This window comes from Pleurodeles waltl, chromosome 5, assembly GCF_031143425.1.
Source record: "Pleurodeles waltl isolate 20211129_DDA chromosome 5, aPleWal1.hap1.20221129, whole genome shotgun sequence".
NCBI classification, from domain to species: domain Eukaryota; kingdom Metazoa; phylum Chordata; class Amphibia; order Caudata; family Salamandridae; genus Pleurodeles; species Pleurodeles waltl.
The window spans coordinates 739,585,207-739,605,911 of record NC_090444.1 but is presented as its reverse complement, the minus strand read 5'-3'; the positions used below and the strand labels follow the sequence as shown (position 1 = coordinate 739,605,911).

Genomic DNA, 20,705 nt, shown 5'->3' with positions numbered 1-20,705 from the left:
CTCTTCCATTGCATCAAGATGACCTGTTAGGCTAATAAGGGCATTATTCCGAGTTTTTCAGATGGAAGGTACTATTTATCACAGCTTATCCACTATGACACAACACGGTTTGGAATTTATTGGGTTCAACAAATAGCACCTATTTTAAGCTTTTCTGACATAACATGCAGAATTTGGTGCTTACAACACCAAAATCCGCAAGTCTCGATAAATACAATATAGGTTTTCTCTAATAAATTTTGGCAGGTTTGACCACCAGATATTTGATGACTAGTGAGGTATTTACCATACCCAGTAACTAATGGGTGCAATAAATAGAACCCAACTCAGAATTCTTACTCTAGCAAACAGGGTTTGTGCATGGGCAGGAAAACACAGACACATTTGAATTCAGAGACCAAGCCTTAACTTGTTAGAATGCAATTATTTGCTTCTTAATCTATTGTGCAGATAATTGTGAAAACAGGCTAATTTACTCTAATATACAAACCCCAGCATACTGCTTCATTCTGGTAGTAAATGCCCCAAAGAGATTGCCAGTGGCTTAGACTTTTGCAAGCATTACACCCAGCATATTTTTAAACGTGATGTCCTGAGTGCAACGAGTATAATTAGATGTGGGTTAATACATCAGTGTGCTGTAGAATCCAAAATGTATCTTACTGATATGGCTTGTTTTATTATTTATGCTGGTTTATGTAGCATGAGCTTGGCTCACAGGCATTAGGGTGCTTTACATAAACACCAGATCACATTACACATTTTTAAGCACAAGGCTTGATGAATTGCCCAGAATCATAGGATAGTGAGCCAAGCCCAGGGCTCGAAACCGGTATCCCAGTTCCACAATTGGCAACTCTGGTCTTTAGGTCACATCTTCTGCTCTTTGAAACCGATCTGGGATTGCTTGTGTTCGCTTTCATAGAGGAAACTGCCTGGCTGGCCTAGTGGAGTGGGACCAACAATGATTTGCATATGGTTGCATTCTGCAGTAGGATTTCAGTGGATAAAAACTGGATTGCAATGTGGCCTGAGTGATTGCTATTGGCTGAGACTTTGGCAAGCATTCTACCCAACCCTTTAGTTGCTTTAATGAGCATACCTTCACACTGTCCTCTTCTGTTCATTCGGAAGCCTTGATTGCAATATTCACATCTGAAAGATCCAACAGTGTTTACACAAAGCCCCTCTCCACACACATGAGGTCTCGTGCATTCATTGATATCTGTAAGTTTAAGAAAAATGAATACTTATTTAAAGTTTTGTGTCAACAAAGTGAAAACTGTTCCTAAAATCATGCCGTATTAGTATTTTAAAACAGTCTTGGCTGACAGGTATTTGTATACTGGGCTCTGCATTACAAGGTGTTCACCGACGTTCTGAAAACAGTCAGATATTCATCATCTTCGGAATGTTATGAATTTAAGATTTTTGAGGCCTGATTGTTAAACATTATATATTTTTTAAACGTTTGCTGTAATGGAAAATCATTCATGTTGAGAAATGCCTAGTTTACTGGGTTTAATCAGATTGACTATGTCAAAGATTCTCTCCTACCCGTAACAAACTTTTTCGTTTTCTCCATCTTTGGCACATCCTCAAGAGTTTGAAGGCAGAGGATGTAGACTGTTATTTTCTTTTGGATTTTGGATTTTTGTTTTGGATTTTGGAATTGTCTTTTGGATTATTTGAAGCATGGATCACCTGAGAAGGGCATCAGTCTGTCCTAAAAATGATCTTATTGGCTGAGGTCGGGCGGGGCTGATCCTTTTCAACACTGGGCAGATGACTGGAGTAGGCATCTTGGTGTGGGAGTAACTCCTGATGACATGGGACACAGAAACGTGTTTGCGCATGGTGTTTTTATTGTCTCTATATTATGAATCTTAGGCAGAATGCTAAATGCTTTCAATGCTCGGTGACCAGGTGGATGCCGTTTACATCTTCACTGTCTGTCCCACTATTGCTCATTATTGACAGACTGTCTTTGGGAAACTTAACTGGTTTTCTCAGACCAACGTGATCGGAGACCCTAAATTAATTGAATTAGATCATTCACCGTGCATTTCGGGTCGTCTCGTTGGGATCTACGTTTTAGCACTTGCTCAGGCACAATTAATCTTGCTCATTAATGGCTATGTGTTCAGGCCCCTAATCCTATGCTTTGGTGGCATGAATTGATAAACACATGCCTCTTTTTTAAAACTGCAAATTGATAATGATGAGCAGAGAACTAGGACAAGGAAAATGTGGGACCCATTGAGGGGACTGCTGATTGGTTCTGTAGCAGGTCACAACTATACACTATCATAGCAGGCTTTCTTTCTTTCTTCTTCAGTGCTTGTCTCTGTTGAAGTGATTATCTAGTCACACCTTGCATACTATTGTAAGTTTTTGTTTCTCATCTCGGTCCGGCAAGTCCAAATAGCCCGTAAAAGTTATACAGTTCCTCGTCCCAAAACATTCACATTGCAGCGGTAATAATATCTTATCATGACAACCAAGTAATTGCAGAACTGTCTAGATGAGAATTTATTTCAGGCATATATGGGGAGTCTAAGGAAAATAAAAAGCCAGAATGAGTGTACAAAATGTTGACTTCTTGAATCGAAAGTTGTGCCATTGACAAATATATAAGAATCGAGTTTAGCCCTGTTGAAGTATCACTGTAGAAAAGTAAAAGCCAGAACCACTACAAGGATCTAATTTTGCTAATGAGTGCTTCTTATTAGATATGGCAGAACATTGCCTTGGTGCCAACTCCATTCGATTTCAACCATTTACTCATACTGGGTAACCAAATTAGCTGCAATACTGGGAAATCCAGTAGGGCTGAGAGGATGCTTTCGGAAAGCATGAATGCACCACTGTTTGACCAACAAATGAATTTTGATAGCCACATTGATAGCCACACCCTCGATATTGTGTTCCATTTCAACGCTGCACCTACAAGCTTTTCAATGCAGCCAGGCACAAACACAGTTGGATAAAATATTAATCACTGTACAAGCTAGTAACCTACAGTAGCGGCTGGAACCTCATAATCAACCCAACTCAAACCCTACTGCTGTTTGTCAGAATATTAAGCACAAAAATATTGATCTACAGAAATATTATAGCCACAAAACTGACACCCAAAATATATGAAGGCAAGTATATATGTAAGTATAGATTTAAAACAACTATATACCTGGAAGATAGTTATACCATTAAGGTATGTAAATGTGGAGTTAAAAATAGCAAATATATACTTAACTTATGATGTTAACCTCCATAAAATCTTGGTAGTCGATGTTCTGGCTATGATATGTTTATAGATTTATACTCTATTTTCTCATAGTGTACCAATCCCAGAGGCCTAAGCAATATGGATATGAACTAATTCAAGAAAGTGCACAAATCATTTATATGAAATATACACAATATACCCAAAGACGTTGCTAGAAACATCAATCACAACACTGTGTTTAAGCTGGACATACTGGCCCATCATCAGGAAAAAATTAAGCACAGAATCGTGTGATACGTGGATAGCATTCTGCTATACATACAAAATCCAGTAGCCTCCCTTGCCCAGAGTAATCCCGATTCTATGGATGCAGCTGGACTCATTGTAAACTGGGAAAATCAATATGCATGTCGTTAACAGGAGACCACAGCATCATGAATGAAAACAACCACATTACAGGTAGCAACTGACCATTTCCAATATTTGGGAATGCACATTGCTTTGACTCGTAGGCAAGCAAGGGAGCTCAATGTAGAATCCCTACTTTCCCATGCCACACGAGACATGGAGACATGGAGGCATGGGGCTCTCGGTTCCTCAATGTCTCTGGCAGAGGGGTTTGTTTGAAATGATGCTGCTTCATCGTTTGCTCTAAGTGTTGCAAAATTTCCCGTTCACAGTCCAAGAGGTATGTTTCCGGTCACAGCAGTCAGCAATCATGACATCCCTCCCTATAGGGGGCTCAGCAATACTGTAGTGCATTCAGGAAATATGTATTTCACCATCCGAAGGGGGTAGGCACGTAGATGTTGTGGTGTTGTCAGCCCTGAGAAGGGCTGCAACACTCGATTATAGTTCCACCGCTTTAATTAACTGATTGCAGACACCTGGTGTTGTTTTAGTGGCGGCGCGGCAGAGCGAGGCCTCACAGCTGGAGATCCCGGCAGCACGGGTCTCTCTCTGTGTGTGGCGCCGTCTTCTCTGCCCAGCCACGCCCCGTTTATTATTATAGCTCCGGGCGAAAACCCTGGAGCAAACCAACGCGCACACAAAACGTAGGTGAAATCCCTCAGGAACATCCGGGGATTTCACCACGAGGCATTACATAATTATCAACACCCCTCTCAACGAGGGGAGTGTCGGCAGGCCTGTTACATCACAGGTCAGCGACACTACAGATGTCTAGTTACATTGCCTGCCAGTTAATTGATATCTGTGTTTGATTTCTGGACAATTATGTATTAACTCTGAAACTGAATTCAATTAAGAATTTGGTGTATTTAGCCTACTAAATAGTCCATACACATGACTCAGGATCCCACAGGCGACTTACACCACAGTGAGTTGTTGCTGCCAGGCGCTTTATATAGATTATGTGGGATAGAATCCTGACATTAGAAACCCCATTGTGCTAGGGCACTTGACTCTGACACAGCACGGGCCTCAAGGGATTTCAGTCCTGGGATAAAGGTATTTCTAAGCTGCCTGTTATATATGGGAAACTGATCACATCAAACGTTCACATTTTTAACGGAAACCTCTGATGTGCATAAGTAACATTTCTACAGCTATCTGACTTCTTCGGTCTCATCATTAAATCTGCACGTACTCGCTAGCTCTCTTAGGCTTAAGTGGAAAGCATCTAGCGACTCCTCCGAATGTTGTCTCGCTTGTCTAAATATGAACCTCTCGTAATCCGTATTGACCATGGGTTCAAAGTGACGGTTGAGGGCCGCTATGAGTGTTGCATGTGTCTTAGGAGCATCTTCCACTAAGTTCTTGGATATTTTATATATGTCCTTCCCTGCTATGTGGATGAGCATGGCACGCTTTTGGTCATTTGCTACCTTCGTGGCTTCAAAAAATAACAACACTCTTTCCACCCACTCTTTCCACTATGGCGCTTGTGTAGAGGGAGCACCATCTACAACAAACGGTTCTACGGGAGGTATTGCAGACATTGTGGTTAGGGCAGAGTTCGACAGTCCTGGTGAAGTACTATATTAACAGATGATTAATATTGCCTTTGTTAAGGAATTAACTTTATCTCCGTAGTCAAACTGTGTTATCGGGTGGGACACTCTGGTACTCACAGTGTTCTGACCTGTCCCTGTTGTTTCCCCAGCTCTTGACTTGCTGGCAGTTTCTCCTTTCCTTGCCACAGTAGTTTTGCAATATATATATATTTTTTTTACAGCTGGCACTCCATCAGCTTCTCATTATTGTCCTTTTCTCTTCACCTCCCGCTGCACGAGCACCGCGTTTAACACATGGCCGCAGCGGGAGCCCAGGGGCGTGGACTCGCTCACCCCTCGTCGCCAATTTGTGGTGTTGTCAGCCCTGAGAAGGGCTGCAACACTTGATTATAGTTCCGCCGCTTTAATCAACTGATTGCCCGCACCTGGTTTTGTTTTAGTGGCGGCGCGGCAGAGCGAGGCCTCACAGCTGGAGATCCCGGCAGCACGGGTCTCTCTCTGTGTGTGGCGCCGTCTTCTCTGCCCGGCCACGCCCCCGTTTATTATTATAGCTCCGGGCGAAAACCCTGGAGCAAACCAACGCGCACACAAAACGTAGGTGAAATCCCTCGGGAACATCCAGGGATTTCACCACGAGGCATTACATAATTATCAACACCCCTCTCAACGAGGGGAGTGTCGGCAGGCCTGTTACATCACAGGTCAGCAACACTACAGATGTCTAGTTACATTGCCTGCCAGTTAATTGATATCTGTGTTTGATTTCTGGACAATTATGTATTAACTCTGAAACTGAATTCAATTAAGAATTTGGTGTATTTAGCCTACTAAATAGTCCATACACATGACTCAGGATCCCACAGGCGACTTACACCACAGTGAGTTGTTGCTGCCAGGCGCTTTATATAGATTATGTGGGATAGAATCCTGACATTAGAAACCCCATTGTGCTAGGGCACTTGACTCTGACACAGCACGGGCCTCAAGGGATTTCAGTCCTGGGATAAAGGTATTTCTAAGCTGCCTGTTATATATGGGAAACTGATCACATCAAACGTTCACATTTTTAACGGAAACCTCTGATGTGCATAAGTAACATTTCTACAGCTATCTGACTTCTTCGGTCTCTTGATTAAATCTGCACGTACTCGCTAGCTCTCTTAGGCTTAAGTGGAAAGCATCTAGCGACTCCTCCGAATGTTGCCTCGCTTGTCTAAATATGAACCTCTCGTAATCCGTATTGACCATGGGTTCAAAGTGACGGTTGAGGGCCGCTATGAGTGTTGCATGTGTCTTAGGAGCATCTTCCACTAAGTTCTTGGATATTTTATATATGTCCTTCCCTGCTATGTGGATGAGCATGGCACGCTTTTGGTCATTTCCTACCTTCGTGGCTTCAAAAAATAGCAACACTCTTTCCACCCACTCTTTCCACTATGGCGCTTGTGTAGAGGGAGCACCATCTACAACAAACGGTTCTACGGGAGGTATTGCAGACATTGTGGTTAGGGCAGAGTTCGACAGTCCTGGTGAAGTACTATATTAACAGATGATTAATATTGCCTTTGTTAAGGAATTAACTTTATCTCCGTAGTCAAACTGTGTTATCGGGTGGGACACTCTGGTACTCACAGTGTTCTGACCTGTCCCTGTTGTTTCCCCAGCTCTTGACTTGCTGGCAGTTTCTCCTTTCCTTGCCACAGCAGTTTTGCAATATACATATATTTTTTTTACAGCTGGCACTCCATCAGCTGCTCACTATTGTCCTTTTCTCTTCACCTCCCGCTGCACGAGCACCGCGTTTAACACGTGGCCGCAGCGGGAGCCCAGGGGCGTGGACTCGCTCACCCCTCGTCGCCAATTTGTGGTGTTGTCAGCCCTGAGAAGGGCTGCAACACTCGATTATAGTTCCGCCGCTTTAATCAACTGATTGCCCGCACCTGGTGTTGTTTTAGTGGCGGCGCGGTAGAGCGAGGCCTCACAGCTGGAGATCCCGGCAGCACGGGTCTCTCTCTGCGTGTGGCGCCGTCTTCTCTGCCCGGCCACGCCCCCGTTTATTATTATAGCTCCGGGCGAAAACCCTGGAGCAAACCAACGCGCACACAAAACGTAGGTGAAATCCCTCGGGAACATCCAGGGATTTCACCACGAGGCATTACATAATTATCAACACCCCTCTCAACGAGGGGAGTGTCGGCAGGCCTGTTACATCACAGGTCAGCAACACTACAGATGTCTAGTTACATTGCCTGCCAGTTAATTGATATCTGTGTTTGATTTCTGGACAATTATGTATTAACTCTGAAACTGAATTCAATTAAGAATTTGGTGTATTTAGCCTACTAAATAGTCCATACACATGACTCAGGATCCCACAGGCGACTTACACCACAGTGAGTTGTTGCTGCCAGGCGCTTTATATAGATTATGTGGGATAGAATCCTGACATTAGAAACCCCATTGTGCTAGGGCACTTGACTCTGACACAGCACGGGCCTCAAGGGATTTCAGTCCTGGGATAAAGGTATTTCTAAGCTGCCTGTAATATATGGGAAACTGATCACATCAAACGTTCACATTTTTAACGGAAACCTCTGATGTGCATAAGTAACATTTCTACAGCTATCTGACTTCTTCGGTCTCATCATTAAATCTGCACGTACTCGCTAGCTCTCTTAGGCTTAAGTGGAAAGCATCTAGCGACTCCTCCGAATGTTGTCTCGCTTGTCTAAATATGAACCTCTCGTAATCCGTATTGACCATGGGTTCAAAGTGACGGTTGAGGGCCGCTATGAGTGTTGCATGTGTCTTGGGAGCATCTTCCACTAAGTTCTTGGATATTTTATATATGTCCTTCCCTGCTATGTGGATGAGCATGGCACGCTTTTGGTCATTTGCTACCTTCGTGGCTTCAAAAAATAGCAACACTCTTTCCACCCACTCTTTCCACTATGGCGCTTGTGTAGAGGGAGCACCATCTACAACAAACGGTTCTACGGGAGGTATTGCAGACATTGTGGTTAGGGCAGAGTTGGACAGTCCTGGTGAAGTACTATATTAACAGATGATTAATATTGCCTTTCTTAAGGAATTAACTTTATCTCCGTAGTCAAACTGTGTTATCGGGTGGGACACTCTGGTACTCACAGTGTTCTGACCTGTCCCTGTTGTTTCCCCAGCTCTTGACTTGCTGGCAGTTTCTCCTTTCCTTGCCACAGTAGTTTTGCAATATATATATATTTTTTTTACAGCTGGCACTCCATCAGCTTCTCATTATTGTCCTTTTCTCTTCACCTCCCGCTGCACGAGCACCGCGTTTAACACATGGCCGCAGCGGGAGCCCAGGGGCGTGGACTTGCTCACCCCTCGTCGCCAATTTGTGGTGTTGTCAGCCCTGAGAAGGGCTGCAACACTTGATTATAGTTCCGCCGCTTTAATCAACTGATTGCCCGCACCTGGTTTTGTTTTAGTGGCGGCGCGGCAGAGCGAGGCCTCACAGCTGGAGATCCCGGCAGCACGGGTCTCTCTCTGTGTGTGGCGCCGTCTTCTCTGCCCGGCCATGCCCCCGTTTATTATTATAGCTCCGGGCGAAAACCCTGGAGCAAACCAACGCGCACACAAAACGTAGGTGAAATCCCTCGGGAACATCCAGGGATTTCACCACGAGGCATTACATAATTATCAACACCCCTCTCAACGAGGGGAGTGTCGGCAGGCCTGTTACATCACAGGTCAGCAACACTACAGATGTCTAGTTACATTGCCTGCCAGTTAATTGATATCTGTGTTTGATTTCTGGACAATTATGTATTAACTCTGAAACTGAATTCAATTAATAATTTGGTGTATTTAGCCTACTAAATAGTCCATACACATGACTCAGGATCCCACAGGCGACTTACACCACAGTGAGTTGTTGCTGCCAGGCGCTTTATATAGATTATGTGGGATAGAATCCTGACATTAGAAACCCCATTGTGCTAGGGCACTTGACTCTGACACAGCACGGGCCTCAAGGGATTTCAGTCCTGGGATAAAGGTATTTCTAAGCTGCCTGTTATATATGGGAAACTGATCACATCAAACGTTCACATTTTTAACGGAAACCTCTGATGTGCATAAGTAACATTTCTTCAGCTATCTGACTTCTTCGGTCTCATCATTAAATCTGCACGTACTCGCTAGCTCTCTTAGGCTTAAGTGGAAAGCATCTAGCGACTCCTCCGAATGTTGTCTCGCTTGTCTAAATATGAACCTCTCGTAATCCGTATTGACCATGGGTTCAAAGTGACGGTTGAGGGTCGCTATGAGTGTTGCATGTGTCTTAGGAGCATCTTCCACTAAGTTCTTGGATATTTTATATATGTCCTTCCCTGCTATGTGGATGAGCATGGCACGCTTTTGGTCATTTGCTACCTTCGTGGCTTCAAAAAATAGCAACACTCTTTCCACCCACTCTTTCCACTATGGCGCTTGTGTAGAGGGAGCACCATCTACAACAAACGGTTCTACGGGAGGTATTGCAGACATTGTGGTTAGGGCAGAGTTCGACAGTCCTGGTGAAGTACTATATTAACAGATGATTAATATTGCCTTTGTTAAGGAATTAACTTTATCTCCGTAGTCAAACTGTGTTATCGGGTGGGACACTCTGGTACTCACAGTGTTCTGACCTGTCCCTGTTGTTTCCCCAGCTCTTGACTTGCTGGCAGTTTCTCCTTTCCTTGCCACAGCAGTTTTGCAATATATATATTTTTTTTTTACAGCTGGCACTCCATCAGCTGCTCATTATTGTCCTTTTCTCTTCACCTCCCGCTGCACGAGCACCGCGTTTAACACGTGGCCGCAGCGGGAGCCCAGGGGCGTGGACTCGCTCACCCCTCGTCGCCAATTTGTGGTGTTGTCAGCCCTGAGAAGGGCTGCAACACTCGATTATAGTTCCGCCGCTTTAATCAACTGATTGCCCGCACCTGGTGTTGTTTTAGTGGCGGCGCGGCAGAGCGAGGCCTCACAGCTGGAGATCCCGGCAGCACGGGTCTCTCTCTGCGTGTGGCGCCGTCTTCTCTGCCCGGCCACGCCCCCGTTTATTATTATAGCTCCGGGCGAAAACCCTGGAGCAAACCAACGCGCACACAAAACGTAGGTGAAATCCCTCGGGAACATCCAGGGATTTCACCACGAGGCATTACATAATTATCAACACCCCTCTCAACGAGGGGAGTGTCGGCAGGCCTGTTACATCACAGGTCAGCAACACTACAGATGTCTAGTTACATTGCCTGCCAGTTAATTGATATCTGTGTTTGATTTCTGGACAATTATGTATTAACTCTGAAACTGAATTCAATTAAGAATTTGGTGTATTTAGCCTACTAAATAGTCCATACACATGACTCAGGATCCCACAGGCGACTTACACCACAGTGAGTTGTTGCTGCCAGGCGCTTTATATAGATTATGTGGGATAGAATCCTGACATTAGAAACCCCATTGTGCTAGGGCACTTGACTCTGACACAGCACGGGCCTCAAGGGATTTCAGTCCTGGGATAAAGGTATTTCTAAGCTGCCTGTTATATATGGGAAACTGATCACATCAAACGTTCACATTTTTAACGGAAACCTCTGATGTGCATAAGTAACATTTCTTCGGCTATCTGACTTCTTCGGTCTCATCATTAAATCTGCACGTACTCGCTAGCTCTCTTAGGCTTAAGTGGAAAGCATCTAGCGACTCCTCCGAATGTTGTCTCGCTTGTCTAAATATGAACCTCTCGTAATCCGTATTGACCATGGGTTCAAAGTGACGGTTGAGGGCCGCTATGAGTGTTGCATGTGTCTTAGGAGCATCTTCCACTAAGTTCTTGGATATTTTATATATGTCCTTCCCTGCTATGTGGATGAGCATGGCACGCTTTTGGTCATTTGCTACCTTCGTGGCTTCAAAAAATAGCAACACTCTTTCCACCCACTCTTTCCACTATGGCGCTTGTGTAGAGGGAGCACCATCTACAACAAACGGTTCTACGGGAGGTATTGCAGACATTGTGGTTAGGGCAGAGTTCGACAGTCCTGGTGAAGTACTATATTAACAGATGATTAATATTGCCTTTCTTAAGGAATTAACTTTATCTCCGTAGTCAAACTGTGTTATCGGGTGGGACACTCTGGTACTCACAGTGTTCTGACCTGTCCCTGTTGTTTCCCCAGCTCTTGACTTGCTGGCAGTTTCTCCTTTCCTTGCCACAGCAGTTTTGCAATATATATATATTTTTTTTACAGCTGGCACTCCATCAGCTGCTCATTATTGTCCTTTTCTCTTCACCTCCCGCTGCACGAGCACCGCGTTTAACACGTGGCCGCAGCGGGAGCCCAGGGGCGTGGACTCGCTCACCCCTCGTCGCCAATTTGTGGTGTTGTCAGCCCTGAGAAGGGCTGCAACACTCGATTATAGTTCCGCCGCTTTAATCAACTGATTGTCCGCACCTGGTGTTGTTTTAGTGGCGGCGCGGCAGAGCGAGGCCTCACAGCTGGAGATCCCGGCAGCACGGGTCTCTCTCTGCGTGTGGCGCCGTCTTCTCTGCCCGGCCACGCCCCCGTTTATTATTATAGCTCCGGGCGAAAACCCTGGAGCAAACCAACGCGCACACAAAACGTAGGTGAAATCCCTCGGGAACATCCGGGGATTTCACCACGAGGCATTACATAATTATCAACACCCCTCTCAACGAGGGGAGTGTCGGCAGGCCTGTTACATCACAGGTCAGCAACACTACAGATGTCTAGTTACATTGCCTGCCAGTTAATTGATATCTGTGTTTGATTTCTGGACAATTATGTATTAACTCTGAAACTGAATTCAATTAAGAATTTGGTGTATTTAGCCTACTAAATAGTCCATACACATGACTCAGGATCCCACAGGCGACTTACACCACAGTGAGTTGTTGCTGCCAGGCGCTTTATATAGATTATGTGGGATAGAATCCTGACATTAGAAACCCCATTGTGCTAGGGCACTTGACTCTGACACAGCACGGGCCTCAAGGGATTTCAGTCCTGGGATAAAGGTATTTCTAAGCTGCCTGTTATATATGGGAAACTGATCACATCAAACGTTCAAATTTTTAACGGAAACCTCTGATGTGCATAAGTAACATTTCTACAGCTATCTGACTTCTTCGGTCTCATCATTAAATCTGCACGTACTTGCTAGCTCTCTTAGGCTTAAGTGGAAAGCATCTAGCGACTCCTCCGAATGTTGTCTCGCTTGTCTAAATATGAACCTCTCGTAATACGTATTGACCATGGGTTCAAAGTGACGGTTGAGGGCCGCTATGAGTGTTGCATGTGTCTTAGGAGCATCTTCCACTAAGTTCTTGGATATTTTATATATGTCCTTCCCTGCTATGTGGATGAGCATGGCACGCTTTTGGTCATTTGCTACCTTCGTGGCTTCAAAAAATAGCAACACTCTTTCCACCCACTCTTTCCACTATGGTGCTTGTGTAGAGGGAGCACCATCTACAACAAACGGTTCTAAGGGAGGTATTGCAGACATTGTGGTTAGGGCAGAGTTCGACAGTCCTGGTGAAGTACTATATTAACAGATGATTAATATTGCCTTTGCTAAGGAATTAACTTTATCTCCGTAGTCAAACTGTGTTATGGGGTGGGACACTCTGGTACTCACAGTGTTCTGACCTGTCCCTGTTGTTTCCCCAGCTCTTGACTTGCTGGCAGTTTCTCCTTTCCTTGCCACAGCAGTTTTGCAATATATATATATTTTTTTTACAGCTGGCACTCCATCAGCTGCTCATTATTGTCCTTTTCTCTTCACCTCCCGCTGCACGAGCACCGCGTTTAACACGTGGCCGCAGCGGGAGCCCAGGGGCGTGGACTCGCTCACCCCTCGTCGCCAATTTGTGGTGTTGTCAGCCCTGAGAAGGGCTGCAACACTCGTTTATAGTTCCGCCGCTTTAATCAACTGATTGCCCGCACCTGGTGTTGTTTTAGTGGCGGCGCGGCAGAGCGAGGCCTCACAGCTGGAGATCCCGGCAGCACGGGTCTCTCTCTGTGTGTGGCGCCGTCTTCTCTGCCCGGCCACGCCCCCGTTTATTATTATAGCTCCGGGCGAAAACCCTGGAGCAAACCAACGCGCACACAAAACGTAGGTGAAATCTCTCGGGAACATCCGAGGATTTCACCACAAGGCATTACATAATTGTCAACACCCCTCTCAACGAGGGGAGTGTCAGCAGGCCTGTTACATCACAGGTCAGCAACACTACAGATGTCTAGTTACATTGCCTGCCAGTTAATTGATATCTGTGTTTGATTTCTGGACAATTATGTATTAACTCTGAAACTGAATTCAATTAAGAATTTGGGGTATTTAGCCTACTAAATAGTCCATACACATGACTCAGGATCCCACAGGCGACTTACACCACAGTGAGTTGTTGCTGCCAGGCGCTTTAAATAGATTATGTGGAATAGAATCCTGACTTTAGAAACCCCATTGTGCTAGGGCATTTGACTCTGACACAGCATGGGCCTCAAGGGATTTCAGTCCTGGGATAAAGGTATTTCTAAGCTGCCTGTTATATATGGGAATCTGATCACATCAAACGTTCACATTTTTAACGGAAACCTCTGATGTGCATAAGTAACATTTCTACAGCTATCTCCGGCTTCGACACGTTTGGATGCCCAAGTCAGACCCTGTTGTTCTTCGCAAATGTAGCCCCCTAGAGTCTAAATAAACAATGGTGTAACTCAAGAAGGTTATTCTAGAGTGTACCAAAGACTAGTAAATAATATCTGCACACCCTAGTGCAATTGGGCGAGAGGCTTGGGCAGCATGTCGGTCATTTAGACGATGTATACTGGGCTGAACTGAAGTTGGCCCCCTAGCCCAGGCTGTATCTGTGCAGATGTAACTCATTCAAATGAAATATCTAAAGCTACATGGGGTTTACAACAGACCTACCAGACTCTGTGAGATGATGAATGACTGCACCTTCACTGTCTTAGTGCAAAGAAGAGCAGGGGTCTTACCACCATACAGTGTGGGACTGTCATGTCATACAAGGTTATTGGTCTCAAATACACTGCACCTTGTTCCAAATAGTGGGCATAACAAACATACCAGATCGTCAGGTGGCACTCCTGGCCTTGATGGATATATGGGGGAGCACTTAAGAGTGCAAGACTCTTTACAGTGGTGAGGCTGTTAATTGATAGCAATTACAAGGTGTGACTGTTGTAGCATCTTTCCCAGCCTGGGTACCCAACAATGATTATTCCACACATGGACCACAGGAATACACGTGTTTATTTGCCTGCATGTAACCGCAAACTCAACGTTCTAAACTTGTCTTCATTGTATTCCACTCTAACACTTATATCACAGCTAAATGGAGTATATTAGGAGGCAAAAGGGTTCCATCATTTGTAACCAGCAAGACACTACATCTTCCCTTCTGTTAAATGAAAAATTATACATTTTCCTTTTTACAAAATATAATTTAGACAATAAACCTCTCCAATCAATCTGTTTGGTGCTTTGGTTGTTCAACCTGATCTTCTTATCGAAAAATGGAAACTGACACCACCATGTCCAAGTGCTGCGTGGACAGTTTAGGGGCAGCAGCAGTCACAGAGGTTTCAAAGCCAGTCTCTCCTTCAACAGTTGAATTGGGTGAATGATACCTTAAATGCCAGAAGTGAGAAGAGTCTCTGGCAATAAACTTCCCAGGGCGCTGGGCAGTCACTATAGGTTTTTTAGTAGACACTACTTGAAAAGGTTCAGCATTAAAGGGAGCATCAGATTTTCTTCTTCACATCTATTTTGCAAGCACTCAACCTCCTCTGTTAAAGACGATGGTCTTGGCGTGACTTCTTTTGTCAGCAAAGGCTTTTATCTTTTATTTTTTAACCAAGTTTTTCTCATGAGTTGAGTTCTAATTTTACCTTCTCTGAATGGTCCATTGAGGTAAGTTGGTTGTCATTGCGCTCCCAAACATCAATGTCGCAGGATTTTCACTTGTGGTCTAGAAAGGTGTTGACCAATAAGCTCTTAATGTTGAATTTAACACAGCTTTCACCTCGAGCTTCTCAAGAGTAGCACATAGTACTACTTTCTTTAGCGTACTCATAAAACACCCAACCAGTCCATTAGCTTGCAGCCAGAGAGGTGTGCTTTTCTGATGGTTTATGCTCATATGCTCGAAGAAATCTTTGAATTCTTGACTGGCAGGCCATTGTCAGATTTTACTATAGCAGGAATGCTCTGTGTCACAAAGATGCTATCTAATCTCTCAATGGCTCGTTCTTGAGTCGTAGAAAAAAGATCTTCAATCAATGAGAATCTTGAGTATTTGTCGACAATCCCCATTAGATGATGTTGATTGTCAAGTGGACTGAAAAAGTCAATGGCTATTCTCTCTCAAGCATGCTTCTGGAGACTGAACATAATCAATGGGTGTTGTGTAAACTTCGCAGAAAGACAGCTGCATAGATAACAGGCTTTTAATTCTTTTTCAACCCTCTCATCTAGATAAGGAAACCAGACTGACTTGGAGTGCTTGTTTTGTGGCAGCAATTCCACAATGTCCTTTGGGGGCCACTTCAATTGTTTTCTGTTGCAGGCTCTCCAGAGTCAGGATTCTGAACCACTGCAAGACAACTCCCTCCTGAGTTATGGACAGTTCACCTTTAACATTCTTGTATTTTTTATTGACTATCACTGGTAAGAGGTCAAGTGTGCTGGTTCCACGACTGCTGTGAGATTATGGTGGTCATTCCAACCCTGGCGGTCCATGACCGCCGGGTTGGAGGACCGCGGGAGCACCGCCGACAGGCCGGCGGTGCTCCAATGGGCATTCCGACCGCGGCGGTAAAGCCGCGGTCGGACCGGCAACACTGGCGGTCTCCCGCCAGTGTACCGCCGCCCATTGGAATCCTCCAAGGCGGCGCAGCTAGCTGCGCCGCCGAGGGGATTCCGACCCCCCCTACCGCCATCCAGTTCCCGGCGGTCCGCCCGCCGGGAACCGGATGGCGGTAGGGGGGGTCGCGGGGCCCCTGGGGGCCCCTGCAGTGCCCATGCCACTGGCATGGGCACTGCAGGGGCCCCCGTAAGAGGGCCCCTAAATGTATTTCACTGTCTGCTGCGCAGACAGTGAAATACGCGATGGGTGCAACTGCACCCGTCGCACAGCTTCCACTCCGCCGGCTCGATTCCGAGCCGGCTTCATCGTGGAAGCCTCTTTCCCGCTGGGCTGGCGGGCGGCCTGAAGGCGGCCGCCCGCCAACCCAGCGGGAATGTCAGAATTACCGCCGCGGTCTTTCGACCGCGGAACGGAAACCTGACGGCGGGACTTTGGCGGGCGGCCTCCGCCGCCCGCCAAGGTCAGAATGAGGGCCTATGTCTTTAAATTTCAGCAAATCCCTATGGTGGCTTGTGGTAAGTGATAATCTGGGCAAATGAAATGGCAGCCGGTGTATTTGATTTTACAACAAAATTGATGTAGGCTTCAGCAATCTTGGATGGAGTACCTTGACCATGTACAGGCACACTGAAAAAATTGTCTGCAGGGTTCTGATCTTTCCCTGGATAATTCACAATCGTATAATTGTACTCTTGTAATCGTAGTTCCCATCATTCAATGCAAAGAGGCATCTTGGCCTTTGGATTGTCAAATATAGTCATTAAAGCTTGATGTGTGAGAGCTTTATAATGTTTTTTTTGTGTGGCTCCGAAGAATACAATGTCATCATTATAACTGAATGCATTCATGACAGGCTGCATGAAACGTCGGATGATGTCATGGAAAAGTTCAGCAGCCGATGATACACCAAAACTCAGTCTTTTATTATGAAACAGACCAACAAGCATAGAAAAGGTTGTAATGTACCTCCAATTATCTTCAAGATCCTACTGATGTTAACCTTTATTTAAATCAAATTGAGAAAAGTCCTTTGCACCATTTTGTTGCGTAATCATGTCAGCAATGTGTGGACCTGGATGTCATTCTTGTTCAATTGCTTTGTTCGCCTGGCGCATGTCAACACATATGCGGACAGTTCATTCACTGTCCTTTTTGGGCAATACCACTATGGGAGACACCCATGGTGTTGGACCAGTCGAACACTCAATGATATCATGCTTAAGCACAATTCAAGATCCTTTTTAACAGCTTCTTGTACATGTAAAGCAATTCATCTGTCTCTCTGAGAAATAGAACAGACGTTCTCATTAATATGCAACTTTACTTTCATAGTCTTAAGCTTTTCTAAACCATGAAATAACAAAGGGATTTGACTTACTATTTTGTGATGAGCATTCATGTTGTAATCCACGGAAATTCAGTTCCATGTCAGCAGCAGCGCTGAAACTGAGTAGACCGGCACTTAACGCTATGCCTTGGAGCATATGGATTGGTGCTTGCACCTTCACTTTATTGTGTTTCATTGTTGCTACAAATGAATCTTGACTTTTTATGGGCATTGATGCAGCCCATGTGTCCACTTTGGTTTTCGATGGCGCAAGTCGCGATAAGGGAGATAGTTTATTATATTTCTCCTTAGGTATAATGTTTATCGATGCACCACTGCCAATAATGAAAGGTATCGAACAACCATTTATGTTCAGTGTAACTTTAGGACAATGTTTGAAAGACTTTGGTACATTAGCATGTCAACTTTTCTTTGACTGACATTTCTCTTCACATGCAGCCAACCCAAATGCACATGTTTTTCTGAGGTAGACATCGTCATGGCACAATCATCTGCCTCACTTTCACTTGATATTGATGTGGAAGAATTGTTTGACAATGATTTATATGACAATCGACTTTGTTCAGTGTCAATTTGCTTCAACTAAAGTCGCCACTTAATCTTGTGGGGTGCATCAAACGTTGCTTCTGGAACGTTCCGGCAACCATTTCGTCTTCACTCCGGGATGCTTAGTTTTTCCTCTGTTTTGAAAACTGTTACAAAATAGTTCTCCTTCTCACAGCCTTCGCACTTCTGCCCAATAATGGGACATTTACCTTTCTGTGGAAATGAAAATCCACACCTAAAACACAGCCTCTTTTTATAGGTAGACTTCACTTTGTGCCCTTCAGTCTTGGACTCTGGATTTCTTTTCACACTAATGACGGATTTAGTCTGGACACTTCCGGCCTCCATGTCATCAGCTTGTCTTTCAGCACGCTCTTCAGCTCTGGCACCCATTAACACTAGCTGCAGACAGAGTTTCTCTCAGCATTCATTATCTGAATGAATCTGACAACCATTCATCAATAACTCTCAGATACATAGCTTCTTCCTTATTAAATGTATTAAACTTACAGTGTTTAATGAGTATGTCAAGTCTCTACACTAAATCTTCAAAGGTTTAACCAAATGTTGTCGTTCTTTCCTGAAGATGTATCTTTCGTAATCAACATTTGGGGTTGTATTAAACTTGCAAATTAAAGCTTCCTTAATCTGACAGGATGTGAGTTCTTGGTCATTTTGTTACATCTTCTTTATGACTTCTTTCACAAATATTTGATAATCTTCCTGTTATCAGTCTCTTCAAGTGCATCAATGAAATCTTCAAATGTCTCTATCCTGATAGTCCACCTATCTCCAATATTTTTTTTTTTGGCAGTATCAAAAAGTGGAGGTTGGTTTAGAAAGGTGGCAGCATTGTAACTGTTTATGGGAGTGGCTGGCCTGGAGGGTGGAGCTCTGTCGGACACTCTCTGCTAGGACTTGTTTCATCTTTGAGGCCCTGCAATGGATTGGCCTCCAGATCATCCTGGACAGTCTGTGGGACGGTGATCTCCTTATTCGTCTCCATCGGGCCGTTTCACTTTTGGAGACCTCTGGTGTTGTTCTGAGCCGCCACCCGGCGGCTTTGGTGGCAGTGCCACTTCAGGTATAGGACAGCTCAGTAAGCACAACCCAGTTCTTCTTCTTGGGTCTCTTCGTTCGGTGCTGAGGTCATACAGCTCAGTTTATCACGGCTCCAGTAAGTGCAATGACAGTGTGCTTTCTTCTTAATTGTTTTTCCAGCCAGTGTTTTATATTCTATTCAGATTGGACTACTGCAGTCGTTAGTGCTTTCTTTTGGTATCCGTGTGTATCCGCTTCCGTATACTGTATAACTTTGCATGGCAGCAAAGTATCTTTATGTATGGCCTGACCAGCAGGCTTTCGGCCAACGACGTATTGATTCTCTGCATGCTTTTGTTACTTTTAATTTCTTTCTCACGGTTGGAGCTGCCCTTTGGCTTCACATGCATTAGGTGTTGATTCCGTACTTCAACAACGACACATGTGGCCCAGATCAGCAGTTTGCTTGGACCACGGTAACTCTCAAGGAGAGCCCTGTCGAATTTTGGGTTACTTATCCCCTATCTCATAGCCAGTTGTACCATCCTCCCTAGCCTGGGTACCCGCCAATGGTAACACAACACATGGAGCTTAGGAATACATGTCTTAATTCGTCTGCGTGTAACTGCAAACTTAACGTAAACTTGCCTTCACTGCATTCCACTCTAACACATATATCACAGCTCTATCAGGAGCCAAAAGCGTTCTGTCATTTTCAACCCGCAAGACACTTCAACTGTGTGTAAAGATTTGTACCGCTCCATACGAAGAATAAGATATATTATAAGTAGGTACTGACCTTATATGCTGCATAATTTTGTTTATTGTTTATTGCAAATTCAATAAAAACTGTTATTTCAAAAACAGTGAAAGAACAGCACTAAGTTTGATCAAATCCTTCCACTTCAACCACAGTCAATAGCTACAGATTGGATTGCTAGTATCTGCCACTCGTAAGATCAAATGTAGCGTTCCCAGGGCTTTTCCTTGTAATTGGCATTGTTTAGTATATTCGGGCCTTGACATATAGAGCAGTCCGGACAATATCACAAGCATTTTCAAATGTACGCAGATAGCACCCAGATTAATTTCTTACTAGGTAAACCGTCGCTTATCGTCATATGTCAATTTTTGACATTAGGGAGTATGTTCCTTGAACACAAAATGCCTTTCTGGGGTGAAGTGGTGACGGCTCAATGGAACACAAGTAAAAGAACAGTGTTTGGTGTTTGGAAAGTGAGAATAGAATACAGAATAGTGTTGGGAAGTGTGTAAATGTTGGAAAGTCTGTAAAAGAAAAGTAGTTGGTGTTGAAAAGTGAGTACAAATAGTGATTAGTGTTGGAAAGTGTGTGAAAGAACAATAGTTAGCGATGGAAAGTGAGCAGAAGACTAGTGGTTAGTGCTAGTAAGCGAGAAAAGGAACTGCAATTGATGTTAGAAAGTGAGTAAAAGAAACGTACAAAAGAAGTGGTTGCAGTTGAAAAGTGTGCAAAATAACCATGTCGCGAGTGGGACAGTAGGAATAACTGTGTGTAGAAGCCTAATAATTAAATACTACGACAATGGCTAAAACAATAATGGTTCGTTTAGGACAGTGGGGGTAACACTGGTT

The 20,705-nt window shown here is 44.4% G+C and overlaps 1 protein-coding gene across 2 annotated transcripts in view; it reads right to left on the bottom strand.

The window, feature by feature from the left end:
• LTBP1 (latent transforming growth factor beta binding protein 1) overlaps positions 1-20,705 on the bottom strand; it is a 1,022,847-nt gene that overhangs the window by 208,036 nt on the left and 794,106 nt on the right. For both annotated transcript variants that reach the window (XM_069234696.1, XM_069234697.1), the window contains exon 18: positions 1,103-1,225. In XM_069234696.1, the coding sequence (XP_069090797.1) occupies positions 1,103-1,225 (123 nt within the window). The remainder of the gene's footprint in view (positions 1-1,102; positions 1,226-20,705) is intronic.